The following is a 20,417-nucleotide window of genomic DNA, read 5'->3' on the forward strand; positions in this document are numbered from 1 at the left end:
AGCACTCCACAGCCCCTGCTTCAGTAGCATTCATGAGAACAATGAGTAGAAATAGTAAATAGGTAAATTGAAGCTTAATGTGGGGAAAGATTTCTTGATAATTAAAGCTATTGAAAATTGAAATGAATTGCTTTGGTAGGCAATGGGTTCCCCCTTACATTTCAACAAAAGGTGGAAAAACACCTTGATGGCAAGCAAAATAGGATTTTTTGTTCTTTTTGTTTTAGTATAATCAAGTGCCTCTGATTGAATCTTGCCTTTATGATCAAGAGTCATTAGTAGGAGTCAAGTACAGAAACAAGAGTTTCTTTAACTAGAAACATAATATCTTATTTCTATTGTTAATTATTTTAATGTGATTAAAGATCTTCCCCACCCATTAATGGGCCTGCCCATTAAGGGGAGTTTGATTAGGGAAGATTTGTAGGAAGGTCCACTCCTTTTGTTAATGAGGCACTAGTTTTCAAAGGGTTGTGATGCCCTCTGGCTCTAAAAAATGGTGTAAATACTCTGAGTTGAGGTTTTACTTTGGGGGCTTACTGACTGAACGTGTTTATTTGGCTAGATGAGAACTCTGCGAAGCTGCTAAAGGAGCGTCCTAGGTTTGAAAACCCAGATGTTGGTGCTTCCCTTTCTGGTAACTATGGTCAGATAGTTGGACCTGTCTGTTGAATTCAGGCAGAGGAAGCCATGTCTGTTGATCTTTGATTTCTCTGTATTTTCTCTGAAATTCAGGGTGCTGACTCCCCTGAACTAGGTGAATGATATATGTGCTTGTTTAAAGGAATTATACATGTGTTTGATTATAATGATTGTTAACTTCTTGAAAGTTGCTGTGAGAGCAGGCCCTCCTATGTATGTTGGGGTGTTTACTGATACAAGCACATGATGAAAACATTATAGAGAGTGTTATGTTTCTAGTACAAAATGGACTAGGTTTTGTCTGAGGTAATTCTGTGAATGCATCTATGCTATCATGTTGTCTATACTTCTCTATCTTGTCCACAGGAAGAGCATTAGGGACTCTGTCAAATGCATTGCTAAAAACCTAGGTAAGTTGTATCTTTATAATTCTATGAAAAAGGAAATGAGGTCAATCGAGCATGGTCTCTGCCCTTGATGAAGCCATGTTGACTCTTGGCAGCCACCACTTATTTTTTTCTTTTTCTAGTTGCTCACTAACTATCCCTTTAAAAATATGTTCTAGAATTTTGCTGAGATTCAAAACCAAGCTCACCTATCTAAAATATGCAGGCAGTATTCTTTTCTAGGTTTTTGAAAATCAGGATAGCTTTTGCTCTTCAACAGTCTTATAGTAACTTTTCTGAGAGAAGGAGAAGAAGAAAGAATAGAAGCAGAAACAGAAATAAATGAAGAAGGAAATGAAGAGGCAGTGATGTCACATTTTAAAAGCTGTTACATAAACTCAACTGATTTGAATCTCAGCAGTTTAGACTACACATACTGAAAGTTATATCGTTTTGTATCCATCAATTAATTTCCAAGTACTCATTAAATGCCTACTTTGTGTGTGGCACTGTGTGAGGTGCCAGCGATAAAAACATACAAATCCCTTTTCACGAGGAGCTTTCTTTCTTTTGGGACAGACACCATGTACATATATAATTATATGCAAAATATATACAAGACAGTTAAATACAAGGTAGTCTGGGACAGAGGGCATTAATCGTTCACATGATGAGGAAAGGCATCATGCAGAAGATGATACATAAGCTGTGTCTTGAAAGAAGAAAATTATTCTAAAGGAGGGAGACAAAGTGAGAGTAAATACCAGTGACTAGTGAAAAGGCAAGGAGATGGAAGATGAAATGAGGTATGTGAGGAACAAAGAGAGATTTAGTTTGGCAGGACCACTGTGTAGTAAAAGGAGTAACGTATGATGATGCTGGAAAGATAGGTGGGGTCAGTATGTGAAGGGCAATCAAATCAAGAGGATTTCATATATTATCCTTAAGGCAATGGGGAGCTGCTGGAATTGATTGAGTAGGGGAGTGACATAGTCAAGTCTATACCTAAGGAAAATTACTTTGGCAGCTGTATGAAATACAGATTGTAGCGGAAAGAGACGAGAGGCAAGGAGACCAATTAGGAGGTCACTGCAATAGTCTAGGTGATGAAGTCATCAATTAAAATGGTGGCTGTGTTTGCAAAGTGAAGGAACTGGACGTGAGAAATGTTGTGGAGGTAGAAATGGCAAGATGTGGCATTTGATACTTGCTTATAATGGACATTAATGAAGAGGCTTTTATATCTTCATGGCTAAATACAATCATACTGACAGTCAGGTCACCCTTGTTATGTGCCACATTTCAAGCTTTTGAACAATCTACACTCTGCACAGATAATTACTATTAGTTGTATGCTATTAGTTATGTCAAAATTGAACGATTTATGTTACCTTCAAGTATAATGTATAACAATTGGACTGCTAACTTTCTGACTGCACTATTTGAATGAGTTGCCAACTAAGTAATTATGCCTTCTAAATCTGCATCAATGTTGAGCATTTCATTCAGTTTCCAGATATGCCAATCACTTTGAAATGTGTATAGATTGCTTCTGGGTATGTTAGTTACTTTCTTATCATTAGGAGAAGTCAAATACTTTCTCTGCCATCCAGTTTATGGACTACACATGCTGACAAATTTATGGCACCTGAGGACTGATGGGGTTTGGGTACATATATCTTTTTTGTTTTTTCATTTTCAAACACTGATTTTTTTGCTTGTTTTTAACTGATGACTTCAGTGTAAATGAAATATTGCTAAATGCCAGAACATCATAAAAGAATCCTTTCTTGGACTGGTTATATTAGTTTATTGGACCATAATTAGAGGTTAATATCAAATTGGCACAGATGATAAAGAAAATGAAACAAAGTTGATGGAGTTTCAAAGGAACGGGTATATTTGTTGATGGTGGAAGAGAAAATCAGTAGAATCTTTTTGACAAGTAATATGACATAATACATTAAAAATTATAAAAGTAATATACTAGGACTTGATAATTTCTAATGCTGAAAATATACTCTGGGTATGATAAAATGAAAAAAATAGCTATTTATTTGTAGCATCATTATTTGTAATTTTCATTATGCAACAATGGCAGAATAGCTAAATTAATGTTAATACATTTGTGTGATTGAATATTAGGGTGAAATTAAGACAGGGGCAGGTAGGTGGTACAGTAGATAGAGCATTAAACTTGAAGTCAAGAGGACCTGAGTCCAAATCCCACTTCAGATACTTACCAGGTGTGTGACCCTAACCCCCTACTGCCTCTCAAAAACAAACAAAAATTTAAAAAAGAAATTGACAGATTATTATAAACAAACATGGTAATATGTTTATAAAATAATGGAAAGGTAAAAAAGCAGTCATAACTGCAACTACAGAATGGGATTAAATGGACAAAAAAAATGCTGTTCAAGTTTTGGAGAATTGTAATTGTTAAGAAGTTTTTTCCCACCACAAAGCCTAAACTATCCTCTTTGCAAGTCTACTCAATCCTCAGGTTTGACCCTCTTGAGCCAAACAGAACAAATTCTACCTTCCTCCATATGATAGCCCTTCATATACTTGGGCACAGCAATCATGTTTTCCTATGAATCTCCTCTTTTTTCGAGCTAAATATGTCTAGTTTCACCAGCTGATGCTCATCTGACATAGAATCAAGGTCTTTCACTGTTCCTTGTTGTCCTCCTGACTCTCTCCAGCTTATCAATATCCTTCTTAAATCATAATGTCCAGAACTGAACGCAGTACTCCAAGTAATGTACAAAGTGTTCAGTGGAGTTATCCTTCCTCCATTACTGTAAGCTATGTCCTCAGTGAGTAGTGCTGAACTTGAAGTTAGGAAGACTCAGTTGCCTCAGTTCAGATCTGGCTTCAGACACTTATTAGCTGTGTGACTGTGGGCAAGTTACTAGATCCTGTTTCCTGACCTACTTGCCTCAGTTTCCTCATCTATAAAATGAGCTAGCTAGAGAAGGAAATGACAAACCACTCTAGTACCTTTGCCAAGAAAACCCCAAATAGGGGCTTGAAGAATTGGACAGCATTAGAACAACTGAAAAACTACAAATGTCCTTCTTAATGTAGCCAAGGTGGCATGCCACCTCCCCCATCTTCCCCTCCAATATAGAGGTCTTTCTGGAGAGAGGTCTTTCTTACCTCTTCATGTGAGATAATTTACCCCATTCTACTTCTCCCTTCCTTCTGCACCCATTATACTCCTCTTTCTAATCCCTTAATTTTTTGTCATTATGTCAAATTCACCCTATACCCATATTATCTATGCATATTCCTCCTAGATGTTCTATTAGTGATATAATTTTTAAGAGTTACAAAGATCATCTTCCCATGTAGGGAGGTGGCTCTACTGAATCCCTTATGTTTTCTTTCCCCTTTTTACCTGTTTATGCTTCTTTTGGGTCTTGATATTGGAGGTCAATTTTTTTTTTTTGGTTTATTTCTGGTTTTTCCTTATGAAGGATTGAATTCCTTCCATTTCACTGAATGACCATTTTTATCTTGATATATTATCCTTAATTTTTCTGAGTAAGTGATTCTTGGTTGTAATCCTAGCTCCTTTGCCTTCCAGAATATCATGTTCCATGACCTGTGGTCTTTTAATGTTGCAGCTGCCAGGTCCTGTGTGATCCTGATTGTGGCTCCCTGATATTTGAATTGCTTCTTTCTGGCCCTTTGTAGTATTTTTTCCTTAAACTGATTGTTCTGAAATTTGGTTATAATGTTACTTGTGGTTTTTATTTTGGGATCTCTTTTCTGAGATTATTGGTAGATTCTTTCAATTTCTATTTTGCCCTCTGATTCCAGGACATGAAGGCACTTTTCCTTGATAATTTCTTAAAAGGGCCTCTTTTGGATTATGATTTTGAGGTAGGCCAATGACTCTAATATTGTCTCTCCTGGATCTATTTTCCATGTCAGCTGTTTGTCTTATGAGGTGTTTTACATTTTCTTCCATTTCTTTTCATTCTTTAGAATTTGTTTGATTGATTCACGATGTCCCATAGAATCATTAACTTCCACTTGCCTAATTTTAACTTTTAAGGTGTTGCTTCCTCAATTAGGTTTTGTGTTTTGTTTTCTATTTGGCTAATTGTACTCTTTAAGGAGTTGTTTTCTTTATTGGATTTTCATATCTCCTTCTCCATTTGGCCAATTCTATTTTTTAAGCAGTTTTTTAAACTCTTGTCTCTTTTTCATAATTCTCTTGCATCACTCACATTTCTTTTCTCAATTTTTTCTTCTACCTCTTATATGGTTTTTAAACTACTTTTTGAGGTCTTCCATGAATTTTTTCTGGGCTTGAGACCACTTCCTGTTTTTCTTTGGTATTTTGCTCATTGGTGTTTTAACATTGTCCTTTTCTGAGTCATCATAACTTTCTATGGTCAGATTCTTTTTTTGCTTTTGTTTTTTTTGCTCATCTTTCCCCCCTCCCCCTTTCTAAAAAAATGGATCTCTACTCTCATGATGGAAGGGACTCTGTCTCAGGCTTCTTGTATCAGTGGCTACAGGCCCTGGCTGTTTTCCTGGTGCTACACGATGTTGCTCTGAGGCCCATGGAGGACACTTGGGTCTGGTGCTATGTTGAGGGTGTATGGTGGAGGGTGGCTGACACTACTGGAGGCTGTGGGATCTGGAAAGCTTATTCGGAAATGAGCTGGGGTCCTAGTGGTAGCGTCTGGCATTGCTGAGCTTCAGTGAGATTTTTCTGCATTTTCCCAGGGCTGCACTGAAGCAAGTGGAAGTCTGGTCCCTGGAGAATGCCCATTCATCTGGGGCTACGCTGAAGCTTATGTTGGTTCTCAGAGCTGGAGTCTGTTGGTTTCTCTAGTTATGCTGAGGCATGTGGGGTCCTGATGTTGGCATTTGCCTACTCTACCACAATAGGGCTCAGGATCTCTTGCTAGTTTGCTGAGGTGGGGCTTGTGCTGGCTTACTGGGATGCTTCCTGTCTGGGAATGTGCTCCCCTGTTAACTGAGTAAGATGGACATTTTTTGCCTATCTTCCAAGTCTCCCAGACTAAAAAACTGCTCCATCCCATCTTTCTGCTGTCTCTGGTGCTCTGGAGTGCTTTTTGATGGTTGTTTGGAGGTGAGTATGGGAGAACTATGGTGATTTACTGCTCGTTCCACTATCTTGGCTCCCAGCTTCTATTCATTCCTGACTTTGAAAAGTTCTGAATTACAATCAATCAGAATGAAAAAAAAAAAGACGGGCTGAGATCTTAATAGAGCACAGTTCCAGGTCTACTGTTTTAAAATACCACTATTTTGACATTATATTGGGGGTGTAAGCTCAGTTCTCACATGGACAGTCTCAGGCAGGTAAAGGTGAGGACTTCTAAACCTCAGAGTTCTCATGAGGCCCCCCAGGGAACAGGTGGGAATTGAGGCGTGAGACACGGGCTATCTCATGCATTTCCGCCTCTTCTCTGTGGGAAACTTGCTGGGGAGAGCATCCCACCCTTGAGATTGTCCCATGGTCTGAGCACACCTGTTGTTGACTAGCTAAGGGCTGAGAGCAGGCAAGGTATTCACGTGCAAACAATGCGGCAGGAGAGCTTAAGTAGGGACCGGAAAGCCTGGAGGCGCTCTTCGGGCTGAGGGGCCCTTAGAGGGCACAAGGTCCCTCCCCTCTCCCGCTCCCATCCTCTTGCTCTACGATCTTTGCCCCTTGGGAGGAGGAGGATTCCTCTCTCCTGAGGAAGAATTCACCCTGCACATGTAACTAAGACCCTGAATAAAGCCTAATCCTTGTTCGACTCTGGAAAGTCTCTTCTCTCAATATGTTTATCCAGTTGATCCCTGAAGACCTGGACGACAGGTAAGAAAAGGCTCGGGTAGCCCTTCGGCCTCTAGGCCGAACAACATTAGGCTTTCAACATATTCCACATCTGAGTTATAAGTGGACTTTCTTTTAACCACTTAGGAAAAAGTTGTTATTGATTAAGTAGAATTGACTAACATCTAACTGAAAAAACTCATTGAAGGCACTTTCAATGTGATAAATCTCTTTCTATTGCCAGCTATAGCACATGCCTGGTGAAGTATTAATAATTTGGTGATCTCCAAAGTGAAGTTTTGGCTCATAGCATATCATCATGACCTGATTCCAAGGAGGTGGACAATCACAAAACAGAGGGAGGCAAAGTGGTTCACATTCTTCTTCACCTATAATGACCCTATAATAATCTTGTGGTTTTATCTCCTATACATCATAACCTACCCTCATCTCCCAACATTCCCTTCTCCCCCTACTTCTTCTCTGTTCTCTCTTTCCCATAGTATAAACTATTAATTTCTCCCCTTCTGATCCATGTGACAGCTCCTCAGAGCTATTATACCTTAACACTACCTGGACAACCATAGTAGTTGTGCAGATGTGATTGGGAAAATCTTCTACCCATAACATTACTACCCCATTTTCCCTCCCCAGATCACCTCATGGATACCTAAGGTCTTCCTCAAAAGGAGGGCTCTGCTTTGAGGCAGAGGTTCACAACCTTGTTGTCATTATTGACTCCTCACTCTTACTCCACTGTAATGGTAATTTGAATCGGGAAAAACTTTCCTATTCATTAATGGGCCCATTAAATTATATGGAGCCTATGATGGGAGCAGTTTACTGAACTGGTGGAGTGGGAAGAAGAAGAGCTAGAGCAGAGCTGAGAGCAAGGTACTCTTGAGAGCAGTCAGAGCTAGGAAGGTTGCAGGTTCCTGGGTAGCAGTGAGTGATTTTATGACTGTTTGTGATTTTGTTTGTGACTACTTGTGATGAGTGTAATGGAGCTGGTTTGCTGGGAGGCTAGCAGGGGGAAGGCTTGGGGGTGGTGTTGTCCTTTGCATTGTGCATAGATTTTTATTGCTGTGATGGATTTGGATCTGAATAAATATTTTGGTTCTGTCTTCAATGTGGAAAGTCTGTGGTATTTTGCAATTCTGAATTGTGATATGATATTCCTAGCTGCCGTGGGTGCTGTGAATATTGCATTAGTGCTATATCCACACATTCAATTAGTTGCCAAATATTACCATTTCTATGTCTATAACATCTTGCAATCTCTCTTCTCCATTATAGGCAACATTCTAGCTCAGGTCCTAATCATTTTGCAGCTGGATTACTATAATAGCCTCCTCTTTGAACTCTGTAATGTACACCCCCACTCAAAACTATCCTACATAGAGGCACAAACCAATTTTCCTAAAGTACATATTTGACCATGTCATTCTCCTATACAAAAACTCTAATGGTTCCCTACTGACTGTAGGAACAAATGCCATTTTGTCCTTATTTCATCTTTTGGAAAGTTGTTTTTATGCAAGTTTTATAATGTCCTAATTATCAGCATAATAGTCCATAAAATTTTTGAATAAGTAAATAGATATAATAGGAGTTTATGTACTTTTTTGCTGATTTAGGTACAGGCTTAAATATTTTGGAGACCACCTCTATATATGATCACAATGTTGCTGCTTAATCTGGATAATTAATCTGGATCTTAGTTTTCAAGAGAAAATGCCTTTGACAAGTCAAACAATGAGAAATGTCAAGGAGAGTGTATAGAAGAAGATAAAACAGTTTAAAACCAGGAAGCAGAAAAAAAATATCTTGATAACTAGGTTAGAACATCAAATTGGCAGTACATTTGGTACCATTTCCCACCTTATAAATATGCTCTCAAATTAATTTTTGAAGAATTATTCTTTGGGAATTCTACTAATGGTCTTCCTATGGATTCTTCCTGTGTATGCAAGTGATCCTTGATTCCAACAGTATGCCTACAAAAAAGAGTCTGGCTAGTGCTACCAAATTGGAAAGAGACTGGAATGCATAGATTCCCTAGGGTTCTGAACACAGATTTCAAGGGGTCTGTGAATCTGGATATATTTCAATATCTTTGATTCCCTTTATAATCCTATATATTTCATGAATTCAAAAACTATTCTGAGAAGGGACCCAGAGGTTTCACCAGATGGTGTCCATAGGCATTCATCTCACACACACACACACACACACACACACACACACACACACAAACACACTAGGAGACACTGGTTTAAAGTATACTCTCATTGAAAGACTATACATTTTAAAAGTGAGGACCAATTTAGCTAAATTCAGGAATGCTCATGATTGGCTTGGTGGTAGAGTTTCTTTTGGATAGAACAAGTCTCAAAGAACAAAGTTTCAAAAGAGTTGTAATTGCTATTAGTAGAGGGAGTAACCACATTGACATAATTATGGCTATCTGAAGTACTTGAAAAGAATTTTGCCACTTGATACTTTACAAAATTAAGTAAAAATAATTGTTCTAGGTCATAAAAACTAGGATAAAAATAGAAGGCATTTAGAAATAAAATCAATGATGCTTTGTTTTGAAACATAGCCTTTTTCTAGAGTTTTATTCTTCACATGAAATCTACATTTTCCAAACAATAACTATTGATCATTATTTTTCATTCTCTTCACATAGACAACTGAGAAAAATTTCCTCAGATATTTTAGTATACTGGTAGATAGTTATTTTGTCCATTTGTTTCATCTTTCCTCATTATTCTTTTAAAAATTTTTTTAGTAGTTATTACCTTCCTCTGAACTCTAATATTTCCATTTGTCTTTTATGAATGTGGTGACCATCAATAAACAAAAAAATTTATATTAGACACTTCACACAACATGTTAATTCTTTAGACTGGTGATATTGTGTACCTTACCTAGATTAATGGGGAACTTCTCATAGTAATAACAAATCAGTAAATATAAATAACTCAAGCCAGTAAGCTAATTCCTTTTTAAAGCACTTTAGAGCACTTTGCATCTTCCAAAATGCTTTAGAATCATTTTTGTTAGCTCTTCTTCAAAATAATACTAGGAATTAGGCCAATAAGAATCCCAAAGGAATCCAAAGTCTGTTATAGATTTTATGTAATTAAGTCTCCTCATTCTCTCTCAATCTACATAGGGAGGTTAGATAGAAGTGAATATGAGTAAACAGATTTAAAAACAAACTAGGATGATTTTGTTATAGTCTGAACCTCTTATTACATTAAGATTTTCCAAAAAACTGTGGACCTGCTACCAATACAAATTTGTCCAAAATTATCAGATGTTTTTGAGGACAACTCCAACATCAACACTTTCTGTTCAATGAGAGGAAAATTCAAAATAAAGTTATCGAGAATGAGATTAACAGAACTACTTTGCATCTATGGGGTTGGAGGTAATATTGGGGATAGGATTGCCAGGGGGTGGTTCTGAGTTTGCCCATTAGAAAGAAAGGGCCAGGCAGTGGAGGTAATGTGGGGGTACTTCCTCAGTTTCCACCGTGAGCAGGTAGCTCTGTGGACATCTTGCCTACAGGTTCTGAGGGAAGAGTGATAGGTACCAAGGGACAATGCCTCCGCAGGCCCCTCTTATCCTGGTCCTCCCCTACCTTGATGGGTTTCTGGAGATAGCCTGGGAGTCAAAGTAGGTAAGAATGATAGACTACAGTCTTGTTAGAATTCACTTACTATAGGGTTGGCAACAATTCCACCCTTGATTTCAGGAAATCTATGTTCCATGTAAGGTGGTATAAAAGTTGGAGGTATGGAAGAGGCACCCAATGCCTTTGTGGTTACATCCTCACCATTGGTAGAGTGGGTGATTCAGTGGAAATCGTGTTGCATTTAAAAGTCAGAAGAGCTGAATTCAAATCCTAATACTGAATATAGTACTTGAATGGCCCTGGGATAATTACTTAATGTGCTGGCCTCATTTTCCTCAACTGTAAAATGACCTCAAAGACTATCTTTAAATCTATGACATTTACAACTCTATGACAGTTGATGGAAAGGCAGTAAACAACTATTTGCATTGTTTTATGGAATTTTTTTATACAATTAGTGTTTGTATATTCTAAAATTATAATAAACCCTTAATTTTATACGAACCGAATGATGATGACTAGAGACTGGACCTGTGACTTCACTGGTAAGAGGAACTTCCCAGTGAGGAAATTCTCTCTAATAATATAGATTGCCACTTTCTCTGCAGTTTATTGTCTTCGACTTAGACAGTTGCTTTGCCCAGGGCCATACAGTCAGTAGGTGTCAGAAGTGTGTTTTGTCAGTTGAGAAAATTATCAGTGTAGAATATTTCAGGCAAAGCATGGGGGACAAGACTTTTTCATGGGGGAAAGAAAAGTGAGGGTGTTTTCACTCCATAAAGTTTGGATAGCATTATTCTGGAAGACATGTCTAAGAATTGTAGAAGGTCAAACACTATTAACTAATAGCGTAGTTTCAAGGTCCAGGGATTTAGCAGGGATTACCTTCTAGCTTTGGGGCAAATCCAGGTGAGAGTCTTAGTTTTAAGGATCCCTGAAGTTCCCTAGGCAGGGGATAAGTTTCAATTGTAAAAGAAACAGTTTTTTCAAAGTTTCAGGGGTAGCTAGGTGGCATGGTGAGTAGAGCACTGGCCCTGGAGTCCAGGAGGACCTGAGTTCAAACCAGCCTTAGACACTTGACACTTATTAGCTGTGTGACTTTGGGCAAGTCATTTAACCTCAATTACCTTGCCTTCCCCCGTTCAAGTAAAAATATTCAAAGACAAATCTGTCTCCTTTGAACTTTTATATGGAACCAATAGTGAATGCAGCCACTATTGCCACCATCTCTCAGATTCATAACCTTGAATTTATATTTGACAACTCTCTCTAAATTCTGTTCCCCAGCTCCAATAAATTGATTTCCAGTTCATCCACACTTCTTTTGCCATGACTTTTCCATTCAACCTTTCACTCTCTCAGTCCCTAACTCATCACCTTACACTTCAGTTGTTTCATTAGCCCTCTGATTAGCTCCTTGCTTGAGTGTCTTGCAACACACTGCCAAGACTCATGTTCCTAAAACACCATTTTCTTTACCATACCACCTGCTAAAAAACTTATCAGGATTCCCTTAAGTCAATCAGAATCTTGTCCAAACTACCGGAATCCTGGACTTTTCCATCAGCTGGTCTTATATTATTTTCCCTAACTTTATCTTGCTAGCACTTAGCATAGCTTCATGCTTCAACCACATCAGACTTCTTACAGTTCTCCTAACATACGATGCTTTTTCCCTTCTCTTGCCTCTCCTTTATCCTGTTATTTCTATCTTGAATGTCTTCCATTTACTCTTGCTCTGAGAAAAACTGAAATCCTACCTTTCATTCAAAGAGCAAACTCAAGATTACCTTGATGAAGTTATTCCTGACCAACCCTATGTCATCTTTAACTTCTTTGAATTTTTCATCTGAGGGTCTGCATCATACCATCATATATTTGTTTAAATATTTTCTTACTGGATATAGTTCTAAGTCTATGCAGTTAAGTATGTACTTAATATATGTTTTCTATGTAAACGAAAATAATGAATGGCCACACACACACACACACACACACACACACATTCACACACACAGTGTCTCCTACTACATAGGAAAAGTGGCAGGAATGTTCCTGCTGTGGTGAAACAATGGACTATCGGGAGAGAGGAGTTACTTGTGGTTCCGAAGATTTATAGCATAAAGAGGGTCACAGATTACAATTAAAATCTCACAATTTCATATCAAAGTAAACAAAAGCCCAACCTGAGTTTTTGATTTGGAAATGAGATACCTCACAGAGGCCTCATTTATATGAAAACAGATCACTCTTGTCTCTATCAGATCAAGTTGAGAGCTTGGAGAATGCAAAAGGCAGCTCCAGTTTCAGAGCACATCACAACAACCCAGCCAGAGAGTCACAAAGATAAAAAGTTGTTAGCATTAGATAAGTAAGTTTTCCACCGCTGTGTCAAATTGAAGCAGATAAAAAGAACAACTAAGTCCCAGTCATTTCCCAAGTTTATCAAGAAGAGGGGAGAAAAAAGTTATTTTTATTGACATCTTTGGGATACATAAAGCTATAACTTTCTATATCTTCAGGTATTACCCCAAAACTCTGTTTCTTCATTCCAATTTTCTACCAAAATAAATTTAAACCTTATAATTAATCAACTTTCCTCTCTCCCTGCCCCTTCTCTTCTATGCCTGGACTGGAAAAGGAATGAATGGAAAATGAAGAGGACAAGGTAGGGAAAAGAAAGACCAAAATTTGAAAGAGGGAGAAAAAGAGAGACAGACAGACAAAGGCAAAAACAGAGAGAGACAGACAAAGAGAGACCCAAAGAGAAACAGAGAAATAGACAGAGAGTCAGACAGACAGACAGACAGAGAGCAAGAGAGAGAAAGAAAGAGAGAGGAAAAGAAAAAAAGAGAGAAAGGAGGGAAGGAGAGAGGGAGAGAAAGAGATAGAGAAACACAGAGAGAGAACATGGGGTAGTAGACAAAAAATCTTTTGAATGTTTGGAACGAACAAGTTCTGCCTCTGAGACTTAGTCTTCGTGAGGTCCTGCCTGGACAAATCACTTTCCTAACCTCTCAATTTTTTTTTTAGTTTTTTTTTTTTAGGTAACTAAGATAATAAGTAATAAGTTACAGAGGATATGTCAACCTGCAATATTAAAGGGGATTTCTTTACCCAGAAGTTCTTTATGCCAATGAAATAACAAGTGTAGTCCTCATCCAAATAGACACACACACACATATATATATGTGTGCATGTATATACATGTATGTGTGTATGTATGTATACATACACACCTCCAGGGCAGTTAGGTGGTGCAGGGGCAGCTGCCAACTCCAGGTGCAGGGTCTGGAGTCAGGAAGGCTCATCTTTGTCAGCTAAAATCCGTCCTCAGACACTTACTAGCCAGGTGGCCTTGGGCAAGGTATTTAATCCTATTTGTCTCAGTTTCCTCACTTGTAAAATGAGCTAGAGAAGGAAGTAGCAAACCACTCCAGTATCTCTGCCAAGAAAATCCCACAAAGAGTTGGACATGACTGAACAATCACAAATACATACATCCATATACATATAAATGCAATATATGTATATATGTATGTATATGTATAAATATTTGCATACATGTATGAATGGAAGAATGCATGTGTGTGTGTGTGTGTGTGTGTGTGTGTGTATATGTATATATATATGTAACCCAGACTTGTCTGGGCCGACCCAACTTGCCTACAATGGAGGGGTCCTTGGAAGAATGTTCAAATTGCCTAACACAGAGGTCTCTGCATCTCCTCACATGTGGGCTGGGGGAGGGTAGCCGCCTCTGATCGGCAAGCTTTCTTTAAAACTGGTGAGATGGAGTCAACCATCCCTCTGTTTTTGACTACTCTTTCCGCTGCTCTTTTTTGGTCCACTGTTATCTGCTACTTGGAGAGGGGGAAAGTTACAGTTCACCCATAGCATGGGCACCATAAACTGAACTGATGGAAGGGAAAGAACTTCCTTCTCCTGCTCTCTCTCTTTTTACCCTGGCTCTGAGAAATGGGCCTGGGGTATTTATTCTGCTTTGTGTTGTTTGCGCTTCTCAGTTTCAGGTGCTGGAGGTGGTGCCCACAGACTCTGGATTTAAGACACGATGACCTTGGAGCCAGGATTGAAGTCAGGACAGTAGAGCCAGCCAGTCCAAGATGGAATCCTGAGAAGCCAGGGGGCCTGGGACTTGAACCTTAGATGGGTTTTAGCTTTGGAACTGCGACTGCACTCCCTAAAAAACCAAGTTAAACTATGAACCTAGTCCCCAACTCCTCCCCAGAGACTGAGGAGTGCCAAAGGCATGAGGGAGGATTTTGTCTCCAACATACTGGGGAAGTAAGTTATGCATTTGTGACTATACCTTTTGAAGTAAAAGTTAATCTGACTATAGAGGCTAATGGAACTAGGGTGTAAGGGACCACTTCTCACAACTGAGGGAATGATAATACTAGGAGTAGGAGCCATTTACAGAGAGCCTAGGACCCCCTCCTCATCCTCCTCCAGTGAAAAAACTTCTCTGGGGTACTGGAGAACCCTGAGGAGAAGGAAAAATAGAACGTAACTGGTCTTCAGGCGTATATGTATACACACATACACACACAACACATATACACACATATATGTATAGATGTATATGTATTATGTATATATACACACATATTATACATGCATGCATGTATTATACAAACATGTGTATACATACACATATACATACACAGATATGTGGAATATATACATATATATATACACATGTGTATATATATATATATTTTCATTAAATTGAAAGTAGAAGAAATTTTCATTTCAATGATTCAACCTTAAATCAGTTAAATTATCTTGGTACTATACCCAAAGGTAACACTATGCTTCAGTTCATGTTAGAGATGTTAGAGAATTTAACCAGTTTATTTGACATGTCTCTACCTTAAGACTTCTTTCATAAAAGATATTTGAATATTTACTAAAGTAACTAATAGGTGTGTACCCCAGGCAAAAAAAAAGAGCCTAGTGTCTTATAGCATGTGGGCAAACGACTTATAAAGGGATAAAACAAATGCCCTAAAGCAAGGCAAGAAACAATTTTGACTAGGAATCCAGGATGCACTGACAAAGCCAAGAGTAAATTCAGTGTAAGACATTAGACAGACATGTAAAGATCTGTTTCAAAATGAGAAATAACTCAAAAGTCTCACTACTAAAAACTCACAATCATCAAGAAAATTTAGTCATGTTGCAAATTAGAGCGTTAAGTTAAATGTGTTAAATTAAATCAATGGAGTAAGATGTACAGATCACTGCCAAATTTCAATTCTTGTTATAGTTGTTAAGTATTCGGAAATTTTGAAAAGTCAATCTGAAAATTAATACATAAATAAGGTAATGAAAAACATCCACAAACAGAATCTTTCCACCTTCTTCACAATACTTAACCTTGAAAAGGCTTTCATCAGGCTAGTTGATCTGTTCTAACCTGCAAGTTTCATCTTCATATACCATATAGTAATTTTCCTTTTTTTCCTAGTGGAAATTACTGAATAGAGTTCTCTAGTAATTCTAGTTTCTAAATTTTTATTTACATATAAATAATTTGGGGAAAACCAAGAAGAGATCTTATTAGAAACACATATATGTATACACATATATGCACACATATATGCATACATGTACATGTATGTACATACATATATGTGTTTATAAAATAGAAAATTGGCAAGAGTATACCAATCCCACATCTTCAACCTAAGGAATTCCATTATGTTAGAAAAGGTTCTATTAATGAAAAAAAAATCAGCAAACTCCAACAGCTACCCGAAAAGTTTTGCCTGAGCCAAACTTTTTTTAGTTGCACATTACTTTTCATTTTAATTTATAAATTATTTTTAACATATTACATATACTGTCTGGTAATTGTGAAATCATTTTACCTTGCTTCCATTTTCTCTTGCCTCTCGTTCCATCTTGAGGTCAGAAATTAGAAGATTCTTATATTTGCTTTTCCCATGGCTGCTGTGATCTTCTATCCTGTATTCGGAAGTCAGCTGGGCAGAGAGGGGACTGTCACTCAGGTTTAGAGGTTGCTCATCTTGCTCCAGATTTGTTTTTCCATTGCCGTTTGTGTCTCCCATCTCCCTGCAGTGTACTCCCCCTGAAGCAATGGAATTGGGCCCCACAGTCTCATTGCCATTAAGGCTCTCTGCAGCTGAATCATCTGTTGAAAAATAAATGATGGCACTGCCATTAATCGCTCTGAATAAAACTAAATTAATACAGTATGAAAATAATGACATTATATTGTACCTTATTATTCTAATGTCAGAATTACTATCCAATTTAATAATGCAACTCAACACAACAAACATTCATTAAATACCTGCTTTGTGCCATGTATTGGGGCAGCAATGCTGAATGATGTAGTTCTTGCCTTCAGATGGTTTACAATGCAATAAATAGCTTGCATTTATGTAGCACCTTATGGTGTGCAAAGTGTTGTGATGTTTTTAAAAACAAATATCCCATTTTATCCTCAATCACCCTGGCATATAAGTGATATAATCATCCTCATTTTACAGCTAAAGAAACTGAGGCAGATAGAAGTCAAATGACATTCATAGTTACACAGTAAGTATCTGAGGTTGAATTTGAACCCAGGACATCTGCTTTCAAATCTGTTACTCTATCCATTGCACCAGCTGATTGCCTACTGATGTAGTTGGGAACATCCGAAAAGAGAAATCACTTAGACTTGGGGCAATCTAGAAATTATTTGTAATGGTGGTGGCATCTAAAGATTTTATATGGTAGGATAGATTCAGAGTTGGAGTAGAAAGGGTTCCAAGAACAGATACAAGAGTACAGAGAATGTACAAGAGTACAGAGGATGGCAAGACATGACAGTTCTTGGAGAATGTGAGTCTTGGCTTAAGGCAGTAATGGATGTTGAGTGATAAAGAGGTAGGGGCATGACAAGTGAGAAAAATACTTCACAAAGGCCAGGGTGTGAAAATTAACAAGACGTATAGGAGATAACAAGAGAGAGTGACTTGGTTAGAAAAATAGTTATTATACTGATAACTAGCAAAATATCAGAAGAAAGTGTGGTTTGGGGAGGAGATAACAAGAGAGTAAAAATCTTTGGTAAAGGCAAAAGGATGAAATTAGGGGTTCAGACTTTGTCACTCCCTGATTCTATGTCTTTGGCCAGGTCACTTAATGTGTCTGAGTTTCAACTTTCTCATGTGTAAAAGGAAGAAATTGGATTTTGTGATCTTTCAGATCTCTTTCAACTTACCAATTCCATTTCTCTATGAAGAGCTCACAAAGATTTGCTCTTCTGATCTTCTATGTGCATTCTCTCAATAACCTCATTAGCTCCTATTGATTTAACTATTATTCTAGGGTGGATGACCTAAATATCCATATACATCCAGCTTCAGTATCTTTAGTCGCACACCACACCAATAGGCACACCTGTGCCTATTGGTCATTTTAAACTGGATGTCTCAGAAACATCTCAAAATCCACATGTCCAAAACAGAACACATCATCTTCTACCCACGCCCAACCTTCTTCCAAACATACATATTTCTGTGGAAGTCATTACAGGTTTGTAATTTCCATATTATTCTAGACTCCTCAGTTTCTCTCACTCTACCTATCCAATTAGTTGCCAAATCTTACCATTTCTGCTTTCACGACACCTCTTATATCTTCATTCACACAGTTACCACCTTCTTTGAGGATTTCATCACCTCTCACCTAGATTTATTGCAATAATGTCCTTTTTGGTTTCTCTGACTCAAGTCTTTCCCCACTCTAGTACATCCTACTCACTCCTGCCAAAATAATTTTCCTTAAGCACAGATCTGACCATGTGAGTCTCCTACTCAATCTATTCCAGCAGTTTCTTATTCCCTTTAGAATAAAAGATAAACTCCTCTGTTTAGCTTTTGGAGTCCTACACAACCATGACCCCAAACCATATTTCCAGCCACACTGGATACTACTCCCCCTCCAACAATCTGCTATTCAGTCAAAATATCCTTCTCTCTCACTCTTACGCCCAATCCTTTACCTCTGATCCTCATGCTTTTGCACAGTGCATCCCACAAGCTTGGAATGCACCTTCTCCTTACTGCTGTCTGCTAGAGCTCATATATAAGGCTTTCCTGACCTCCATGGCTAGTGTCATTCTTCTCATACTACTTTCTATGTTTCTATGCATTAAGGATAATGTTAATAGCAACGTTAAGGACATCATGGCACAAGAATGATCAGAACTTTGTGACACTGAATGTTGAAACATGGAATAATAACAATAATAATGACAATTTCTATTTTTAATAACAAAACCTTTCAGGATGATGATGCCATTTACAGGGATGTAGAAAAGAAAATGAAATTAAGTGTTCAATTTTGATATTTCAGGTGACAGTGTGGAGTATGTGAAGACCACAGACAAATGAGAAATCAGGGTTAGAGAAAGAGATTTTATTGTCATCTGTATACTGGTTATTAAATCATGAGGGTACATAAGGCACTTGATGAGGAAAAAAAACCTGTAAAAGAAAAAGAGCAGTAGTTCTGGGGTTAAATATAAATAAAGAAGCTGATAAAAATGCAGGGGCCGAAAGGAGTCAGTGAAAAAGGCAAAGAAAGTGTTGTGTTGAAAGAAAAACCATGAGATTGGCCAAGGAAGGAGATCATATCTAATTAGGGTTCGGATAGGATACTAGATTATGTTAGCTGTAACACAGAGTGAATTTGGCTAAGTGGAGCTTGATGGTGGATTATATGGAGACAATTTTGTGTCAGGTAAGGACTAGAGATGCATTGCCATGGGGGTTAGGCAAAAACTATGTGATAGTTTGAATAGACAACCTGTTTGGAAATTTAAATATGAAACACAGGAGAGAAAACTATAGTTGGTCAGGAGAGCAGGGACAAACAAAGGTTTTTCAGGGTATAAAAAAAAGAAATAGGCAAATTAGAACTTTTCATATTATGATGAAACACTGAAACATTAAAATGAAGCTTTAAAAATCAGCTGTCATCTATTTAAACATACTGATAGTGAGTGAATTTGTATAGATAACAATCTAATTCAATCTTCTTAATTCACTGACTTTGTTATGCTCATACAGTAAGAATCAGTTGCTGAGCTCAAAGGGTCATGCTGGGCAAGGGAATTTCACAAATTTACCAAAAATTATGTACAAAAATAGATTTTTAAAAAACACATTTACAAAAAAATCCAAAACAAAAATAAATAGAACCTTAGGAATGTGACTGAAAAAGGAATATTATGGAAATGTTTGGCTGAAAATGTGAATTTCACATATATATATATACACACACATATATATATATATATATATTCTTCCAGTAGATATTGTTTTTATCAAGTTAAATAAAATGTTATTTTTCAGTCAATTAAATTAGAGACAAAGTATGATGAGTGAAAGCAGTGACTTTGAGTCAGAGAACCTGGGTTTTCATAGCTGGTTGTGCTATTTACTTTTTATGTGACCTTAGGCAAGTGATTCAATTCGCTTATACTTTAGTTCAGAAGTTCTCCAAATATGGTCCCCAAGACCCTTTCAGAGGGTCTGTGAGATCAAAATTATTTTTTTAATGATACTAAAACATTAGTTGCCTGTTAAAACACTCTTCTCTTTTTCCAACTATATATCTGAGGTTGATTCTCTTTATCTAAAACAAAACATCATAACAGGCTGGATGCAGAAACAGATATCAAGATTCAGATGTCTTTTATCAAGTCAAATATTAAAGAGATTTGCAAAAATAATGTAAAATGATGCCCCTATTCTCAATAAATGTGTTTTATATTGGAAAATGTAGATATTTTCAAAAATACTTTATTGATGCTGAAATGTAATGGGTGTATTCTTGTGATTTTCAATGAGTTAAATAAAATTTTAAGTGATCAGCTTTAATTTCAAATATA

The 20,417-nt window shown here is 37.5% G+C and overlaps 1 protein-coding gene across 4 annotated transcripts in view; it reads right to left on the reverse strand.

Annotated features, from left to right (window-relative positions):
- Positions 1-20,417, reverse strand: part of NOL4 (nucleolar protein 4) — a 439,542-nt gene that overhangs the window by 156,825 nt on the left and 262,300 nt on the right. For all 4 annotated transcript variants that reach the window (XM_072604514.1, XM_072604515.1, XM_072604513.1 and 1 more), the window contains one exon: positions 16,378-16,661. In XM_072604514.1, coding sequence (XP_072460615.1) covers positions 16,378-16,661 — 284 coding nt within the window. The remainder of the gene's footprint in view (positions 1-16,377; positions 16,662-20,417) is intronic.

This window comes from Notamacropus eugenii, chromosome 4 (genome assembly GCF_028372415.1).
Source record: "Notamacropus eugenii isolate mMacEug1 chromosome 4, mMacEug1.pri_v2, whole genome shotgun sequence".
NCBI lineage: Eukaryota > Metazoa > Chordata > Mammalia > Diprotodontia > Macropodidae > Notamacropus > Notamacropus eugenii.